General features: G+C 40.2%; 1 protein-coding gene across 3 annotated transcripts in view; it reads right to left on the bottom strand.

The window, feature by feature from the left end:
- Nucleotides 1-21,254, bottom strand: part of ZNF639 (zinc finger protein 639) — a 413,600-nt gene extending 392,346 nt beyond the window's left edge. For all 3 annotated transcript variants that reach the window (XM_044070722.1, XM_044070723.1, XM_044070724.1), the window contains exon 1: nucleotides 20,929-21,254. In XM_044070722.1, coding sequence (XP_043926657.1) covers nucleotides 20,929-21,019 — 91 coding nt within the window. In that variant the 5' untranslated portion in view covers nucleotides 21,020-21,254. The remainder of the gene's footprint in view (nucleotides 1-20,928) is intronic.
- Between the last annotated feature and the right edge of the window lie 362 nt (nucleotides 21,255-21,616).

Here is a 21,616-nt window from a genome sequence, read left to right as displayed (position 1 = left end):
CTTTGCATACATTCAAATGCTCATTAAATTCAATGATGAAAAACTTAGTTATTTGACTCATGAAGTTGAATGTATGAATAACACCATTATTAGGCACTCTGAATTTAGTAATTGGAAAGAGTTGTATAATAAACAGTTCAAAGACACACAAGACAAGACGAAAGTGATTTTTGATAGAAAGAATAGGAATTAATAAGGGATAAAGAAAGTTATGGATATGATAGAGCATACATTTGGCAGTCATGAGGTAGAGAAAGAAGATAGAGTACTACTCAAAGACCAAGAAGTGTTGTTAAAGAGTGATGAATCGGGGAGATACTACCCCAGCACACAAAACTAAGGAATTACAACAACAGATGGAATTAGACAATAGACTAGGTATAAAGAATGAGTTTTTGATATGGGGCAGGGGATATTGAATGTCACCATCTTCCTATTCACTTCATTATTTGTAGCATAAGGAAACACAATGAACAACTTAGTGTTTTGTTGAACAATCTGGTGCACAAACATATAGAACAATACTAGAAAATGTAGATAATACAAAGAACTCCAACAAGATTATGACTGAACATAATGGATTCTATGTTTACAACTATACTGATATCTCAATTGAGAATGACTTTGTAGGCTTGATTAGCAAAGGAATGAAATTTATACCTACTTCGATTTTCATCTTGTGATACAATTAAAGAAGTGAAATTGTATTGCAGAAGGCTTAATTTGGCACTTCACTTTGATAGGATGACAATGCTAGTGGTCATGCAATTCTTAAAAAACGGTACTTTTTTATACCCCAATAACCAGTCTGTTCTTAGTTATGAGCGGACAGTGAGTAGGATATATATTGGTTTTCTCAGTACAAGAAGAATAGTATTAATAAGAGTTTATAATCTCACACTGGAGGAAAGAACATGTTTGAATAGTTTAATATGTAATGTTACCGACTGAACTACAAATTAAAAATGCACAATTGGCTGTATGATTCTGGAGTATGATTAGTTATATCTCACAATCAAATATATATAGGGTACAAAGGATCGATTTGATGATTGAAGAATATATGATTGACAACAGGATAAGTGATGACATTTATAAGTTCATTAGAAATGACTATCGGACCCAAAAAATAAACTTACAATATAGGAGTCCTGATTGATACTTGGTTGAAACATATATACAAAAAGTAGTGCCACATCATGAAAGATTCTGGCATTTTTACAGAATCTTACACCAGACAACTTAGAAAATATTCGGGTTTTCGGTTTTCCTGGGACAAGATATGTTATTTCTGGACCTATTATTTATATTATGGAAGGGGTCTGAGGATGAGATACAGGAGTTTGTTGAATTTTTGATGGTACCACTGAATTTCTCAAATTCACTTATACATATTCTAATGACTTTATAGCCTACAACAGTAACCACCATTATTTGTTAATATTATTTAATAAGGGACAATGTATCAGAACAGACATGGTATTCACTCCACAGAGAGGTTGTTATGAAGGGAATGTATGGATGTATGATGTTTTGCAAGAGGGGAAGGATATCCAATGAGAATGATTAAAAAATTTCTCATATTTGTTACTACAATGGTGTAACAAGTATAAACCATTACTTGGTGACCTCAATGGTATTAAAAGACCTGGAGCGCGTTCAGATGGGTTGAAGTCAGGGAGTTAAAAGTACACAGAGGGAGTACCAAATGTGGCAACTGCCATCAGTGTCTATACATTAATGAAGATCAAATGTAGAGGAAATTGTAAAATGGAAAAAAGTGGTTTATCTAGCTTGTGTTACACATGTCACGATACTACTTATATCGAAAAAACTGAGAGAAGTTTTAAAAAGCGAATATATGAACATTATTATAGATACCTAAACTAATGCGCTAACATACATCAAAAGGGGGATAAACATATGTTTACATATTGGTTATTGACCAAATTTATTGCCTAGAAAATCACAATATATACACATTGCATTATCTATTAGGTTGTAGAAATCATCCAGAAAAATTACTTATTAGATGTGGATGAATTTATTGTGTCATGTTCAAGCATATAATTATAATCATTATTATTATCAATTATAACATATTAGTGAAATGTTGGTATACACTAGATAGATTGTTGTATTTTATAGAATAGATTTCTTACAGAATAGATTTTTCTGTACAATCAATGATATATGAGACTACAATATGTTAAGTATTTCATATGTCAGATTAATAATGTTTTCTATCATAATGAATTGTGTAGGATTTTGTATTAGTATAGTCATTAGATTTTTAATGGTGCAGTATTTTAGATTTTTGTTTCAATTATATTTATGGGATGCTGTTTAGAGATTTTAGCTTTTTTTACAAGTGTACTTAATCACTGTTGAGTATAAAAGATGAAAGAGTTTTATAGGATTTCGAGGAGAGGAAGTTGATTGGTTGTACCAATGAAAAACAACTTTTCTTCACTGTGTGGTATCCTTTTTGGTGTTCGTATTAAAGAAATGTGGATCTTAGCAACTGTCTCACGGTGTTTCTACTACAGTGTTGTTCCTGTGAGTTACAGCTGTTCCTGCACTTCTTCTTCGTATCGCCCATCGCACCCCGTCCCCTTCCGCAGTACACACACCAGTTTGTCCGCTGAACCTGTTTCAGTTTCTTGTTTGTAGTAGATAAAGACAGGAGTTACACCAGCAAAGAGCTGCTCCTGATAAAACCATGGCAAAACAGAAAAATATTAAACTGAGGATAGCAGAGCATTTGTAGGAAGCAATTATTCATTGTACATCAAGCAGAAGAGAAGCAAGTTTATCCATGCAATCAGAGAATGTCAAGAAGCAGTTCTGAGATTCAAGATGCTGTATCTGTTTTTTGCATATATTTCCTGCAAGATCAAAGGCATTTTTGGACACAGAACAGACTAAGGAGGAAAAAAAAGTTTACTCAGCAAAGAGTAAGCCAACAAGCTTAAAGGGACTCCGCTTCTTATTCCTCTGAGAGCAGCAAAGCTCGTAGACAGAACTTGCCAGTAAAATCTTTTCTATTGCTTCGAAAGAAAAAGACTGCGAAAAAAAGCACAGGAGCTAAAAAACAGAAGTACATTGGACATGAACCAGAGAATGGTGTTGGATGGTTGAGAAGATGAGGGAAACAGCCACTAATAATCAGAATTATTCCATTTATGTCCTACATTCGTAAGCGCCATTTCCATACAGTGTAGCTTGGACACGAGAACTGTGCTACTGGAAGAACTAGTTAAAAAGAGTAGAAGTTTATGAAAGGTGTTAAATTGGACAGAATACTCTAAAGTGTAACTCCCGCTTTGTCTGTAATGTTAGAATATATAAAGAAGGAACTTACAATGCAACTGCAAGTAAAAATAATTTTTTTTTCCTGTAGGAATGTGTGTAATAAATTTCCTGAAGTAAATTGCATGTTACATTGCAAAGTAGTCCTGTACAGTATGCAGAGGTATTTTAAAGGCGAGGTGGGTGGAGTCTCATCAGTAACTGCTATTTAGGTTACACTTTTTTTCTTCACTGTACAGTATCTGAGATTTATACTGTAACAAAATAAAGGCTGGACACAATCAGTACAGTGCTGTGATCTTGTATTGTGGATTTGGAAGTGTACTGACCATACGTGTGCATTAAATTATGGTAGTTCCCCTTGTGTTATACAGATGCAAGTGTAGGCTAATAAGCATGCCATGTACTGCAGCCAAGATTTTTTCTTTTTCCTGAACAAACAGACAAAAAAAAGCATGTAAAAGGGTAGTTTTCTAGCATTTCAGGAGAGTTATTTAATACATTTTGTAATTTTTTTCTGTCCATTAGCAAATGCTTTGCAGTTGGAGATGGTCTATCTACAGATCAATGCATCTAATCAGGAAATGACTTAACCATGAACTCTGAAGTACCTGAATGAGAAACATTATAATTAGTATTTAAGGGGAACAGTTGGTTAAGTGAAAATAAATAAAAGGGAATACTTACTCAACCAGATGCATTGCCAGCAGCATTTAAAACTTCAGTATAAAACGTAAGAGAGCATAATCTAGTTTATTCATTTAAACATAACCAGTGTACCTTTTCTTAAGACAAAAATCCTGTTAAATGAAAGCATTCAAGTTGTTTTTCACATTTGGAAGGAAAAGAGAGGGGTCAACAACGGATGGTGTTTCAAGAGGGAACAGAGTCTATAACATGCTTCCAGCATGACTCAATCTAACTTCAGGGTAGGTAAGCCAGTTAGTTTAGCAATCAATTTGGAACAAATACTCCTACACAGAAGGATAAATTCCCTTTTTGGGAAGTGCATATAGTGTTGTCCATTTGCTATGAGATAAAAAGGGTTGGGTGGTTAAAAATGAAATTGTACTTTTTTTATTACTTCGTGAGAAGAAGCCCTAGTGTATCACGCTGCTTTACCAGCCTTGAGGAGTCTGGCCTGGTTGTAGATCGATACATCTCTACCTTTTTTCCCCTCCTGCACAGTAGTTGGTCTAAAAGTGTGGAAGGTGTAAAAGCCTGCACAGCTGGAGTGCTCTCCACTATTTAAACCACGATTCACTCACTACACAGATATTAATGTCTTCCAGGGCAAGAACACCTTGTAAGGAGAGCAGTTTCCTGTAAAGGTTCCTAGCACTGATTAGTAACACCTCATATTTTCCTCTGCTTGTTTCATTATACTGGCATGTTATCAGGTTGGCATTACCTAACAAAAGCGCTATAGAAGAACACAATGTCTTTGCCATTAACTGAAAATCTAGAGGGGACAGATGCAGCATGTCAGACAAACAGTGGACCCCCCCCATAAATAACACCAGAAACTAAGCCAATTACTGGTGTCTTATTTTTTGGTCATACCATGGCATCATCCTTGGAGAAGGTAGAATGCTGGTCAATGCTAGACTCATACCTACCTTGGACACAGACAGCTAAATCGGGTCTCTCCACATAATCCAGGGAGGTACATCCAAGTCAATGACACCAGCATGAGCTATGACTGAGTCATATTGGTACTTGTTGTTGCTCCGGGACTTCAGTGCATGCATGATCTGATGGCTCCTGGCACCAAACAATTAACCATCACTCTTTCCCTGCTCAGCCTGTTAACAGGCACATTTGAATGTTTTACAATGGAGTCACCTATAACAAGAATAGTTGGCTGGGTCAATGCCTGCCTTATGGGCTCAGCAGCTGTGGTTTTTAGGACTCCTTGTGCTATGCGAGGAAGTAGGCTTAACATACGGTGTGTTTTGTGCCTATGCTGTGCTTTGGAGGCCTCTGACGTTTAGGCAAGTTAATCTTTAGAACTTCAGCATATGCTGGATTATGTTTATTGCAATTGCCTTGGAAAGGTGTAATGTGTGATGAACAGTTGATGATTTTGGTGTCCGAGACTTCTGCCTCCAAGAGTATTGTTTCCTGCCTTTCTAAGCTAGTATAGTCCAGTTTTCAGGTTAGTGCTGAATTCAGTGCTGTGTTACAAATCCCTGTGTTTGCCCATACCTTACTTGGATAGAAGGAAGTTTCTCTGTTCACCTGTGAGAGAAAGGAGCTTTGAGCAGCCTATCTGTCCTTGGAGGAGTGGTTTCAGCCCAGAAATTAGTAGTTTATTGGCCATTTTTGGGCCAATTTCTCTCTCTTTCATTTCCCTACTATAAAAAATGCATTTGCCCAGTTTTGCATGCCAGGCAGCGCCCGTTAGCTAGGGTATAAATATTCCAGGCTCCACAAAGTCTCCTCTTCAAATTTTCCCTTGGAACTAGACAAACTTTCAACTTAAGCACTCATGCCATTCATTCCTCAGCCCAGCACTTGCTCAAAACTCATAGCAAGAACTTATAAACCCTAGCACAAGACACCCCCTATACTGAAGGACAAGGCTCTCTATTCAGTAAAACAGTTCACTGTACCTATCCAGGCATGTCCAAAGGGCAGCTTCAGGTGTACTCTCCAGTCCAACTGGTGAATCTGGACATTTTGAGGCAATGTTACAACTGCCTCATGTACACAGACAACCCTCTCCTCCTACCACTGAACACTAATACATACGGGAGATGCAATTATACAGCCAAACTCGAGGCTAAGCTCTCTCAACCCAAAACTGGATCAGACAGTCAAGAGGAGAAGGGAAATACTTGCATCACACCACCAGTCTCACACAGACCCATTAAACCAGCCACCGGCAAAAAACACACAAATACACGAAAACATACTCAGAGGCTCCAAATAAAAAATCTGCAAAAGCAACAGAGACCTCCAAAGCAGACATCCAAGCAACCTCCACGCCCCCCCCAACACAAACCATGAAACACATACTTCACAAAACCAGTGTGCCACACAATCACAGCCCTTAAGGCAAAATAACATACCCAACATACAAGTAATAGGTGACTCTATAGTCAGGCATACTGATGTCACACTCACTAGGTTGAATAAGGAGAAGGTTACTGTTAGCTGCCTGTCGGGTGCCAGGATCCACCACATAACACAAGCACTCAGGTCACTCCAGAACAAGTACAAATACGACTCTGTCATTGTCCATGTTGGTGTAAATGACCTGAGCCGTACCTCCCTGGACTACATGAAAAGAGACATGGAAGAGGTCTCTGATCAAGTAGCTCAGCCAGTATAACCCTGAGTAGCATCCTGACCTCACCAAGAATGACACCATGGTATAAAGAAAAAAAATTATCAATTTCAACAATTGGCTAAGTTTCTGGTGTCATTCAAAGGGGATCCAGTGTCTGTCCTCCTGGGATGACATGCTCGACAGCCACGCTGCCTCGCTAGAGACGGCTTGCACCTGTCACCCTTAGGCTTTCAAATACTGGCCAAGGCTCTTGCCAGCCCCATAGTGCCTTTTTAGGCAAGGCTCAAAAGACAAACCCACTGTCGTAAATAAATATCACAAGTAACAAAAATCTGAGGGCAATGCTACTCAATGTCAGAAGTCTAAGCCTCAAAATGCACACACTCGAGGCGCTGCTCGGTATGGAGAAAAATCGATGTATGTGCAGTAACAGAAACCTGGTTTAAGGCTCCAGAGAGCACCCCAGTACTACCAGGCTACAGCTCATACCATACATTTCGGCCACAGAACCCGGACCGAAATACAAAAGGCGGGGGAGTATCTATATTTGTCAAGGATACCCACACCTCCAGGTTAGTGGCACAGCACGATGCTTCAGAGATCATCCACGTGCAACTAACGGGCAAAACTGCAATTCAAATTGTGGCTTGCTACAGATCACCCACCATGTCCCAGGACCCCCATTCCACATTTCTGGAAACACAAAGGCCCTACCAAACACCCTAATATTGGGTGATTTCAACTACCCAAATATTAACTGGGAGAACTACTCAAGCACTAACTCCCTTGCCCAACATTTCCTAGAATTTATCCACTCAAACGCCCTGGGTCAACTGGTCAACACTCCCACCAGAGGAGAAAACATATTGGACCTGGTCATCGCCAACATGGGCAACCAGCGTTCCACACCAGAGGTCAACCCCTCGCTAGTTAGATCTGACCATAAACAAATCACTTTGGATATACACATTCCGCCTCCACCCCCGGACAAGGAAACCACAGTGAAAATCTTTTCAAAAGCAAACTTCACGTTACTTAAGACCCAGGTGGAAAGTTTCAAAGCCCCCATGCTAAAGGATAATGCTGTCCAAGCTGCAAAATCCTTTATTAATGCATTCTACGTGCACCTACAAGAATGCATAAATCGTGCTATCCCAAGCAAAACCAAGACTCACTCCTCCAAGAAAAGGAAACCAGTCTGGTGGGCCCCTGCCATAAACAAGCTATACAACAGAAGGAGGAAACTAGTACAGAAAAGAGTAAAATCCCAAGAAAGGAAGACATCCTTGATCAGTATCAGCAAGAAACTACAATGCTTCATAAAATCGTCCAAGGCGAGCTTCGAAAGAAAAATTGCCAAGGACTCCAAAGATAACCACAAGGCATTCTTTAGCTATATCAAGAATCTAAGTGGCAATGCTCGGAGTTAGTGCAGAATGGCACAAAATACACTGAACCAACCAATATTGCCAACATCCTGACAGACAGGTACAGTGCAAACTTCACCCCCCTCTCAACCCCAAAAGGGCCCATAACCATACCAGAAGAATGTAGAGCCCCTGAAATCACAGACACTCAGGTTAAAACAGCCCTCTCCAAAGCCAAAAACACAGCATCAAGGGGACCAGACGGTGTCCCAGGCTGCATCCTACACGAGCTCAAAGACAAACTAACCCCTCACCTAAACACACTGTTCAAACTCAGCCTCTCCACAGGCTACATACCCATAGAGAGGTGCACAGCAATGGTTATTCTGCTCCACAAAGGCGGAGCCACAACAGACCTCAGGAACTATTGCCCTATAAGCCTGACTAGCTTGGTCTGCAAGGCTATGGAGCACATCATCATGGAACTCATTAACAGAGACATTGGGAACCTCCAAACACTGGACCCTACCCAGTTCGGCTTTAAGGGAAGATCATGCCTCCCAAACTTGGTGGACTTCTTTGAGACGGTTACCAAGGCTATAGACAAGGAAAAGGTGGTACACACAGCCTACCTAGACCTCACAAAGGCCTTCGACACCATTCCCCATTCTGGTATTATAAAGGAGCTCACCATCCTGAACATAAACCCCTATGTCACAAGATTGGTTGTCAATTGGCTCATGGACAGATCCCACATGACGAGAGTTGCGGGATCTAGGTCTGACTCTAAACCGGTTACAAGTGACATTTCCCAGGGATCAGTCCTAGGACCCGTCCTGTTCGGCATATACTTTTCAGAGGTACAGGCAAGCACAGGAGGACTATGGCTGACCAAGTTCGCAGACGACTGCAAACTAGGGGCTATAATTGACTCTCCGGCTGACACAGACATCCTCCAAAAAAGTATCTCACTGAGACGGATACCTGGTGTCAAAATCATGGCCTCAAGCTAAATGCCAAAAAAGTGCACAGTCATCCCCTTTGGAAAAAACAAAGTACCCACAAACTACCACATAAGGGGTAGTCCCCTAAATACGGAAAACGTAACAAGGGATCTGGGGACCCAAGTAGATTGTCAAAGGAGAGATTACTATCACATTGTCAAAGTGGTTAGAAAATCCTTCTATGTGACCCACCTAATCGCAAAAGGGTTTGCATCCAGATCAAAAGAAGTCATTGTGCCCCTCTACTCATCACTCATCAGACCCATCATAGAGTAAAACGCCCCATTTGCGATGTACCTTACAAGACACCTGCAACAGCTGGAAAGACCACAGGAGTACCTCACCAAAAGGATCACTGGCATCAAACAGATGCCCTATGCAGCTCGACTGAAGGAGCTCCAGCTGTACTCTGTTGCATACCACCTGCTCAAAGGTGATCTCTGCCTGACATACAAGGCCATGTCCAACCCAGAATTGATGGACATGCCCCACCTAAAGAAAACCTTATCCCCTCAAGCCACATGCTCTAGGGATCTAAACCTCACCACAACAATATACAGGACATGCTGGTGGGATAGATTCCTGTCACAGAGACTTCCCATGCTTTGGAACAAGATTCCAATCTACATTAGGCAGAGCTCCTCACTAACACTCCAAGAGGAACTTTGCCAACTGGATGGGAAACAAAGCTGACCCCGGGGATCACTTCAGTGGCTCTGCTGGACAGTGGCACAGGGAACTAATCTAAGGGGGCGGCGAAAGCCAACACATTCTGGCTAGGCTTATAAATGCCTTCGGGCAAGATAGCCTAGTACATACCTATGGACCTATGTACATCTTTCACACACTGTGCTTTACTGTTTGAGAAAAAGATAACCAGACAGCATGAAACAATTCTTACACTGTCTCAAGATAACCCAGCTCAGTCAGGCTGGCTAGAGAAGTTGTTGGGAAGTTCCAGTCCATGTTACCAGAATGAATGATACTGGTGGTGGGGGGGATTATGTTGTCAAATTATCATAAGGAGCAGGCAACAACAGTGTGGGTGGGAAAAACAATTAGACCCTTAGCCCAGATCTGACTGGCCTGGAACTGTCCCTATTCAAAGACAAGTCCTGAACTAGCCTGACAGATGCTCAGTACACAAGAATAAAACCAGAGCTTAATAACACCCAAACCACTTAAAACCAGAAAAAAAAAATGCTCAGTACACAAGAATAAAACCAGAGCTTAATAACACCCAAACCACTTAAAACCAAAAAAAAAAAAAAAAAGTTTGCACAACTACATATTGGAATCACTAATACATTGTTAAAGACCTTACCTGACAGCTTAACACAATGCTAAAATTAATTTAAAATCGAACCAAGAAATAAAACAATTATCTGTCTTTCTCTGCGTAGCAGAGCTATTACAATGCTTATATGGTTAAACGTAAGCTCTAGGCCTGCATTTACCCCTTCATAAAATCAGACTCTGGTTTTCTTTTTTAAGGAAATGTTTGATACTAACTCCATCAGAGATGTTTTTGCACAAGCACCACTGTACTGTCAGCATCTGACACCATCTACAGAAACCTAAATGAAAATAATATTGTCTTCCTGCACCCTCTGCTTACAAAGACAACTCACTGGGAATAAAACTGCAAGATCTGCCCTGCTTGAAGATGCCCATATACACAACTGCAATCTTCAAAATACATAAACTGGCTACCTATTACTGAAAGTAATATACAACTATATACAACTCTAAACGATGGCTACAGCCCCCATCTGAAAAGAAAACATCTAATTAGGGAAAAGTCATACTTGATATCACTCACTCAAATCACCCCCTATTTAAAACAAAATCACTGTTGAAAAAGGGTCTTATGAACAGGCCCAGCTCAGTGGACCAAACTATTATCTGAAACATGACATCAGGATACTCTCACTAAGTGTAAGTGAACCTCTCATCAAGAAAGTTACTAGTAAATGCTTTACGGATAAACTTTAAAATGCTTAGTCTCAACTACCACTTACCTCTTTTTATTCTGGTGTTTTCATCTTAGTTTCTAGCTCTCTCATATATATATATATATATATATATATATATTTTTTTTTTTTCTTTACTCATTTCCACTCAAGTCATTTTTCTTGTTCTTAAGGAAATTCTGTTTTAAACCTTTATGAAGCAATTTTATGTAGCCAAACTGTATTGCAATCCATAACTCACAAAACCTAGTGTAAACCTGCAACTTTTTAAGTGTTTAAGAACTGTAGAACACTCTGCTTTACAAAAATTGTATAAACGTTCTAAAGTGTTACATTTATGTAACTGCAAAACTATCATATTTGAAATGTGAAACTTAAATTTATATGCACTGTTTATAGGCTCATAGGTGTGCTTACTAGGCTAAAGTCCAGCCAAGCAACCCAAATGTATTCCAACAGTTACAGTGTCTTAGAGGTTATTTTAACAGCAGGATTTAATGGCTGCCTCAGTCCATCAGAGATACAGGTGTCAGACCAGGGGTGAATTTTCTATTTTCCATCCACTGTTCCAGGTTGTGCTTGAATAAGGAAGGACTCTGCTTCACATGGATGGGAAGCCTATTTGAAAGAATGGGGATTCTCCGAAATACATACTTATCTCTCCAACAATTTAAGTCATATTCAAAAGCTTGACTTAGTTCTGGTGTTGTTTGTCTTGCAGATATGCAAAAGGTCCAGAGTGGGATCCAAGCATGCCCCATATGCCGGGCATAAATAACTTCTAAGCAATCTGTAGGAAACAGAGTATAGAGAAAGAGCTATAAGGCAATCTGCAAAGGACATTTTGTTTACACCCTGTATTCTTCTTGATTCTGCATGTGCCTGTTCAGGTACATACCGAGGGGGGAATTCTACTCAGTGATGGATCTGGTGAGGGCTAAGTACAGTGACACGATAACTTTCTTGGACCAAGATGCCATGCTCTTACTTATAAGCTGAGTGATATACAATGATTCTGTTTCAGCCTTAAACACATGCTGGTCAAAACCCATGTTACTATCTGCATAAATCCCTAAAACCTTACTTACCATATCTACTTTTAGGGGTATTTTATCACTGGGTAGTTTTCATGGGTGGCTGACTTCTACTTGCTAGGTTCACAGCCTAATATGAACCCAAGGACTACCAAGGTCTTTACAAGCCCAGAACTGCAAGACAACCCAGCTCCGTCCAAGAGTTTTTTGGATGCCTATATGGTGGAGTATCTTAGTAAGGAGGCAGCTAAGGCGGGTTGGGTGTGTAGAGGGTATGTTAGTTGACTAAATTTAATCATGGTTGACCTCTGACCTGAGACATGTGGGCCATGCTGGGAGTGAATTTGCGATTTCCCATCCAATGATAAAAGTTTCTTCTGAACAGGGTCAAGGATGAACTCAGTTTCATGCAGATGGGGAGCTTGCTCCATAGCACGGGATCCTTTGAGACATATCTGTCCCTCCAGCAGGTTCCATTTATGTAGCAGGCAAAGTTAAGGTCCTTGGATCTAGTGTTTCTGGTGTTTCTCTTGCAGATGTACAGGAGATCCAACAGAGCTGGATCCGCGGATGTCTTATATGCTAGGCAAAGATCGCCTCTCAGTAAACTGTAGTAGACTGAGTACAGAAATAGGACTTTAAGGCGATGTATGCAGCACAAAGTATTCATACCCTGCATTCTCCTGGTGAGGAGCCTTTCAGGGTGTTCCAACTGTTGCAAGTGACTGGCTATGCACACACTACGGGGGCACTGCACTCCATGATGGGTCCGATATGGGATAAGTAGAGTGGTATTATTACTTCCTTGGACCTGAATGCCATAGCCTTGCATACGAATTGGGTGACATACGATGATTTTCTTACTATCCTGGCTAAGTGTTGGTCGAACACCAGATTACTGTCCACATATGTTCCCAAATCCCTAACTATCAGGTCAATTCTTAGGGGTATTTTGAATAGACAAAATAACTAGCTTGGGTGGAAGCTTTCCCAAAGGGCACTATAATGCATTTCTTTGCGCTGAGTTTTAATCTGTGGCTTTCTCACCTGTGATTTGTTTGCGTTAAACACGCTTGAGGAATACTGGTGTCATTGGGAAGGGGTTCTATGATAGCCCACAATTTACAGTTATCCGCAAACTGGATGACCCAGAGGCCTTTGACATTAAACTTGAATTCCAAGAAGTACAAGCCAAATGGGAGGTGGCCTATCACAGAGCCTTGTGGTACTCCACTGGTGACCAGTCTCTTGGTGGAGGTGGTCTCACCAATCTTGACTTCTTGGGATCAATCTGTAAGCCAGCTGTCAGACCAGGGAGTTATGTAGGGATTTACACATAGAATGCCTTGGCCAGGTCAAGGTAAGTGGTATGCACCTTTCCCCTTATCCATACCCACAGTAACCCTTTCAAAGAAATCTACCAGGTTAAGTAGACAAGTCCCTCTCTTCACAAAACCAAACTGGAATGGGTCCAATGTCTGAAGGTTGCCAATGTCCTTGCTGAACATTTCCGTGACAATTCGTTCCATACACGTGTTGAGAGAGCAAATTATTGTTACTACTGAAAGGACTCGAGCTGGGCTACAGAAACTGAACTGTCTACATATTGTAATGCTTTACTAAGATTAATGGTATTATTAGAAAACTGAAATCAAAAACTAAACCAACTGTAACTGAAGTGCTGAAGGCTTCAAAGGAGACAAAAGGATTGGAGGTGGAACCTTCAGAAGAGTGAAGGAGCACACTAAATAGACGCGAGTGGAATTTGTGTACATGCATAATAATGTTCTGGAAGAAAAATGAAATTTCCAGAAAGGCAGGAGCAATTTATGTCATGTTGGAGAGAATGATAATTGCTAGAAAAGCTTATATGAATAATGCATGAAAAATGCCTGTAATTGTTTGCTTTCGTGTCTATTAATGTATGTGTACCCTACCATTACTCTGTGAATTTAATAAAAAAAGTGTTTAAAAGGACAATTATGCAAGGGTGAAGTGGAAAAGTTAATAATGGGGTGCGTAAGAAAGAAAATTACCTCAAACATGTGGTACTGCCTTCCCCAAACAGTGAAAAGTGTTAAGAGTATTACTTCTAGTTCAGGAAAACTAGAAAGCAGAAGTCTGAAGGAAAGGTTATTAAAATGCTGTGAATCCAGTACAAAAACAGAAGAAGCAGTTGCAGTAGCTCAAAAGGCATTCCCTGATGTCTGCAAATATGACAGGAGGCAAACATAGCCTTAGAACATGCAGGCAAATCTGGGCATGAAATCAAGAAGGAAAGCAAAAGAATTCTGTATCACAAAGAATTCCAAAGAGAATTTGCAATGGTAGAATTTCAGAACGCAGCACTGCCTGCAATCTTCAGGACTCAACTTTTAAGCCAACTTAATTTACATACAGCTCCTGTATTAACTACTTCAGCAAAGGAAGTCTGGGAACAACTTCAACTGAAACCTGTGGCAAAAAGTGTTTTGATGTGAATATTTGTCTTTTTTTGTCACAGACTTTTCCTCTTTTATGCAGGCTGACCTTCCATACGCTGAACATTGGTCTTCTTTACATCCTCACACCCCAATGTCACTTTGCAACTAATCACTTGGTACTCAGACTAACCTCTAAGTCACAGCAGCAAGCCTTACCAAAAACTGACAAGTGCAACTGCCTGCAGGAAGAACACAGGCTCAAGAGCCAGCATTTGCTGCTCCCTGTATGGTTAGCTTACTATGTTATGGCGCTTCAGTTACCTCTTGCTCACGCATACTACAGTTCTAGGAAGAACCATGCAACGAGCTCAATGCAAGCTACATAGTTTTCTCTGCAAAGTGATGTCCTCAAAGTTCTCAACCATTAGTTAACTATCACCCTCCATGGTTTCCACTCCCTCTCCCTTTTTTTCCTTTCTCATAACTCAACCTATTCACCTTTCACTCTTCTACTCTCCTCCTGCAATTCTTCCTACCTCTCACCTCATGAAACTGCAATTCTTCCTACCTCTCACCTCATGAAACTTTGCGTGCATAAGTGCCCACACTCCGAATTATACTTATGTACTCCAAAATACTTAATGTTTTAATTTCATTCAATGCTTTGTTACAACACCTTGCTCAAATGTTATTATTCTGCCTTCTATATTACTGTGTTTTAGTAGTTTTTGAAATTGTATTGTACTTGTTAACTTTGTTAATATTAGCTTTGTAATAATCGTATATGGATCTTTTCTCCCTGGGCCTCTATTGAAAACTGACTCATTTTGGCCCAATGGACTTTCCCGGTTAACAAACTGCAAATAAATAAATATGGAGAGATGCACTCAGATGCATCACTAAAACACACCACAACAAATACTCATTTTATTTTTCACTTTACTCTTACTGCTTAGTCTTTTAGACTTCATTCCTCTGTGCAGTTTTATTTTAAGTTTTATACCAAGATCACTAGCACCTTCAAAAAGTGAGGGAAAAAATCAATCCCACTATATTGAGTAGTAACAAAATCAAGAAAGAAACATTAACTCAAATGATAAAACTATTCTGTACTATGACAAAAGGAAAGACAAAACCCATTTAATGTACAGGTGCACAGACAGATGCTCTTCTCAAAGCACAATGGCAAACATCCTCAAACTAGGCATGCGAAATTATCCCTCCTTTGCATTTTACAGCTTTCATACAGATAGTGTAAATTTCTACTTCTCAGACTAGATGGCTGCATTTACATTTTATTTGCGTAATATAGTTATTTATATATTACGCATATACACATTTGCGAACATTTTTTAATTGAAGGGTACATGGATAATAACAATACATATTAAAATAAACTAATACAACTTAATTATATTCTTCTAAACCAATATGTATAATGTAAAGAGCAGACGTCCTGTACGGCACACTCATGTTACTCTTCCTTTCATTCAATCTTTCAAAGGTAACTGTTCTGGCCCTGCCAGTTTCCACAGCTCAATACTGGCTGGTAGCTAATAACTAAAAAGATTAAGACCGACTTCCCTGTGGCAACTAATCCAGCCACCATCACCTTCTGTTACCTGCAACAAGTGAAAGCCCCCATGAAGCCAAATAAAAAGCTGCTGTTACATTCCAGATTCATCAGCAAAGTAACAAACAGTACTATGATCTTCCTCAATACCTACCTTGCTAATCCCAATTAAGCAGGCCCACAACTGGAGCGCTACTTTCAAGTATCCACAACTACCATTCTTTTACATAAAACTGTACACGTCACTGTTGGCTGCCATCCCCAATACATCAACAACTATAAGTTAGCACAGCTTATGCTCCCTTCCATAATGAATCTTAGTCATACATTTACTGCATCTATGATTATCTTCCTTGGAGAGTATGGGCAACTTTTGTTTTATTCCACTTTGTGTTTAGAAATGGAGTTGCTTGAAGTAGTTGAGTTACGACAAGACTATGAACAATGTGCTTCTTTTGATTTAAGATGAAATGTGCTCATTCGAGGTACCAAAACAATTCACTTTATTGCATCATTTGGAGGTAACATTTCACGGTAAGACTTAAGACATTACCACTACGGCTACAAATAAAAAATTTTAGGAATAGGGTTACAGTTTCAGAGTTACTATTATGCCGAACAGATTTTTATGGTTACAAGTTGAGGTCTAAAGTTACAGTTTTAGGATTAGAATAACAGGCAGATTTGTGGTTAAAGTTGCAGTAATTACTAAATTTAAATCACACTGGTTACTAACAGCGATCCAGCGTAACTCATGTTCACATTCCAGAAACTAAGATGCGCAGGTGACACACCTATACCCAAAGGCACTCAGAAAAAACACCACCACTCATAATGTCGCTCTCAGTGGAGCTCCAAGCACTAACCCCCCCAAGGCAAGCAAAACACACTTCCTGGGATTCTCGCCACAAGGGACTCCATTGTAAGACATACTGATGCCTTATTAACCAGGTCGAACAAGGACAAGATAACTGTTAGTTGCTTATCACTCATGTCAATATGCCAGAGGTACCTGTATGATTCCATCACAGTCCATGTTGTTTGTTTGTCTTTCAGCTTTTCCCGGTAAGGGGTCGCCACAGCAAAACTCCAGTCCGCTAATGATTGGCAGTAGATTTTTACGAAATACTGGGGTGCCAGCTCAACGCTCAACTTTCAACGAAGGCACACCCATTTACGCATGCATGTCTTTCGAATGCTGCCCAACCACGGGGAGGACATGCAGACTCCACACAGAAGGTACTCCCAAGCCCAGCCGCGAATCGAACGGGAGAACCTCTTGCTGTGAGGTAATAATGCTACTGCCGTACCACCATGACATACAGATGTAAATAACCAAAGCTGTACCTCCCTGGACGACATGGAGAGAGACATTATGGAGCTTTTAGACTGTGCGTCTCAGGCTGGTACAAGCCAAGCATAGAGCAGCATATTACCATCAACAAAGGATTATACCACAATATGTGCAAAAACTGATTTATTTCAGCAAATGGCCATCTTTCTGGTGTCATTCTAAGGGAATCCAATATTTGTCAGCTTGCCAGGGATGGTCTGCTCCTTTCCCCTCTAGACTTTCGAATATTGGCTAAAACTTTATCCACACCCATAGTGCCTTTTTTAGGCAATGCCAAACTGGCAAACCTACCTACATAACAAAATCAACTTAACTGAACCTCAAGGTGTTACTGCTAAATGCCAACAGCCTACACAAAACACTCCCTCCAGGCACTCCTCACACTCGAGAATACAGACATCTGTGCAGTTATCGAGACATGCTTAAAGTTGCAGACAGTAATCTGGCAGTGCAAGGTTTAAGTGCCTTCCACTCTTTTAGACCAGCAGCTGCACATAAGAGGGCTAAAGGTGGAGGTGTCTCAATATACATCACCAACAAGCATACCTCTAGGATGGTCAAACAGATTGATGAACTGGAGTTCCTCCAGATGCAGATCACCACAGGCAAAATCCCATACCATGCCCTAGCTAGCTATAGGTCACCATCCATGTCCCAAGAAGCTCATAATGCACACTTGGACCTACTGGAGACACTTACCATCCAACCTAACACCCGTCTCATAGGAGATTTTACCCCTCTACAAACTGGGAATCCTAAATAGCTTCAGATCTACAGGCATAGAGATTCCTGGACTTCATAAATACAGACACAGTTGACAAAACAGTGAATATACCCACTAGTGGTTCAAACATACTGGACCTTTTGCTAACAAATATTGGAGAACAGTGCACCCCCCCAAATATCTCATATTTCATGGAAGGTCCAACCATAAAATTGTTTCCTTTGAAATAAAATCAACTTTGTAAACCCATTAAAATCCATAACAGTTAGGAACTATTCCAATGCAAATCACCTTTTAATAAGGGATGGATTCTCAAATATTTAATGCCCCTCCAAATCCAGCCTATGCTGAATTGCTGTCAGAAACTCTGTACAACCATTTCAATGCCTGCATAGAGGCTGTTGTACTTACCAGGAGTAAGCCCAGAACTAGCCCTAGAAACAAACCACCTTGATGGCATTCCAAATTAAACAGGATATACAACAAGAGGAAAAAAATATATTACAAAAATCAGGAAGGGTAATCCCTATAAAAGCAAAAACTCTGTCAAAGTAAACAGGCAACTAAGTAGGCTAATTAGATCAAGCAAAGCGAACTTTTGAGAATAAGATAACCTCTCAGGAGAAAGATAACCAACAGGTCTTCTACAGCTATGTCAGAAACCAAAAGGCCATCTACAGCTATGTCAGAAACCTCAAGGGCAGCACACAGCAATGTGCTAAACTGGTAGTTAATGGTGCCACATTCACTCTTCCTGGTGATGTAGCAAACCTGTTACCGGATAACTTCAGTTCCAACTTTACTCCCCTCAAAATTACTCTCAAACATAACCCCTCCAGCTATAACTAGGGAGCATGTACTGGCTGCACTCACTAACGCCAAGAACATGACCTCAGTGGGCCCCAGTAACATCCCAGGATGCCCCCTGAATAGTCTAAAATATGACTTAAATAATGACTCCAGGAGTCCTAATAACTATAGTCTTAAAACAGGCTTTGTGCCACTACAATGGTCACCCCCCTTCATAAGGGAGGACCTTCTACAGATCCTCATCCGTCTGACTGGTCTTATCTGCAAAGCCATGGAAAGAATTATCACAGAAATTATCAACGAGGCCATAGGAGACATCTAGACACTGGATCTGTGCATACTACCAAATAAATCTAGTTAAAGCATCTGATACAATACCCACTAGGACACAGTCAACAAACTTATGGAATTAGGTATAAACCCCTTTATAACACAATGAGTAACCAGCTAGCTCACTGACATGACCCAGGAGGTTAGAAACAGTGAGGCCACCTCCACAAAAAGGCCAGTCATCAGTGGAGCCCCCCACGGCTCTGAGCTGGGCTCATTTCTCTTCAGCATCTACTTCTCAGATGTTGAAACCAATGTCAAAGGCTTTTGGCCGATGAAGTTCACAAATGGCTGCAAACTGGGAGCAGTCACTAAATCCCCCAAAGATAAGAACACCCTTCAAGAAAGTTTAATTCAGACAAACAGTAAAACTCAATACCAAGATATGCATTATAGTACCTTTGGGGAGTCTACAATATCGGATAACTACATCAATAAAACACCCTTAAAAAGCTGATTCACTAGTCAGGGATCAGGGAACTCGTACAGGGTAACCTAGCCTTCAACCAGCATGTGTTCAACCTAGTTAAAAAAAAAATCCTTTTAGGTTGCTCAACTTACAAGAGTATGGCATCTAGGTCCAGACAGGTCATCATACCACTGTACTTGACCCCCATCATAGCGTATAATGCCCCCTTCGGTATGTACCTGAGCAGATGCATGCAGCAACTAGAACATCTGCAAAGGTTCCTTACAAAAATAATACAGAAGGTACAATGTTCTACTCTGACCGCATTAAAGTCCCACCTCTTTTCTCGGTATCTTGCAGATTTCTGAGAGGTGATCTTTGCCTGACATACAGACAATCAGTTTTGATGAATCTTATGCACATCAGTGAAACAAACAACACCAGAACTACTATGACATACTGGAGAGTTGGATATCTTTCTCAGATAATTCCTGTTTTCTAGAACAGGCTTCCTCATCCATGTGAAGCAGAGTTCCTCTCTATCACTTTTTAAGCGCAACTAGGAACAATGGATGGGTAATCGGAAATTCACCCCTGGTCTGGCTCCTGTCTCCAACGGACAGAGGCAGTCAGTAAATCACCATCTACATGAATCAAACTTGTGGGTCACGTTTGGGTAGCACGTCTAGGCTTAGAAGGGCCCTAGTGGTCGTTTGAGTAGTATACGCCTATGATCCTATGAACCCATTATGCCACACTGTTACCCATAATGAAGGGAAAAATCTGGCATATGCAACTGTGATCTTGCCAATTTTAGCATTAATGCTAGCCTGCTGACTGCAGCACATTTTGATATCTGAGAGTTTTGCAGAGAATATATCACGCTTACATCAAAATATATATTTCACTTTGTTTAGTTTCCTTTTACAGATGATGTGGGCAAGATCTATTTAAGAGGTGTCAAAATAACTAATCATAAATGTTTCCCCGTATACAACTGGAATGCATTATTGATAAAATATTTTATTTAAACACAAGTTTGTAAATAAGCAGCAAAACGAAAGCTGCTGAACAATCAGCGTGTTATATTTTTATATCGGGTTCTGTGACACGTAGCAAGAAAAAGCCACCTGAAATGCACTGGTTTATCTCAAATGAAGAAAATAACTTGTTACAGCACACCAAGAAAAAATAACCCAACTCGTAACGTTATCCTCAACTAAAAAGGGTGACAAGTGTATGCAACCCTGGCGGGCTAAAACGTTTGCAAGGAATGGACGCATAAGCATCAAAGATTGCATGCAGATGCCTTGCACTAACCTGCTGAATAGCGTTCAGGATAGGAATTCTTTCTTTTTCTTTTTTTGGGATTTTCGTTCATATCTCCTCCTGGGTGTGAACAATCAATCATAATATCCGTTAGCAAAGACGATGCGATCTTGCTAAATGACTGCAACCAAAACCAGTACTACACGTTACTATATAAGGAGTACACACCAGTATTTTACCCTACAATGACAGCATGGTAAAAGTTGTATATATTATTAACCCTACTGTACTAATGAAACACTGAAGTTCTGTGAAAATGACGCACGACGTATTCCACAATACTGGAACAACCTACTCACGTCACCGGAAGTACACTAGAATCCAAGCCTAATCGCGCCTATATGCACAAATAAGGTTTCGCTTCCGCCTGTTTGTTGTGAGTGACAGGCGCAACTTGTGAAACTGTTCGACTCTCCCCGAGTTTATAACGCGATTACTGATTATGCTCCTAAAGGGTGATAGTGTTATTTTGTAGTGGTCTGTCTTTTGTTTTAGAAAGGTTTCGACTTTGCGTAAGACTGTTGTTCTTTCCTTCGTAAAACGTCTGACGTTGTTGCAAAGTAGTGAAACATAAGTCACTAAATTGTAACAGTTATACAACTGAACTTACCTTCTCGAATATTACTCTAATTCACTTCAAAAGTTAATAGAACAACATGTTTTACATTGGTAAGCTTTT

Source organism: Protopterus annectens, chromosome 4.part1 (genome assembly GCF_019279795.1).
Source record: "Protopterus annectens isolate FY-2018-M chromosome 4.part1, PAN1.0, whole genome shotgun sequence".
Taxonomy (NCBI): Eukaryota; Metazoa; Chordata; order Ceratodontiformes; family Protopteridae; genus Protopterus; species Protopterus annectens.
This window is presented reverse-complemented; position numbering and strand designations above follow the sequence as displayed.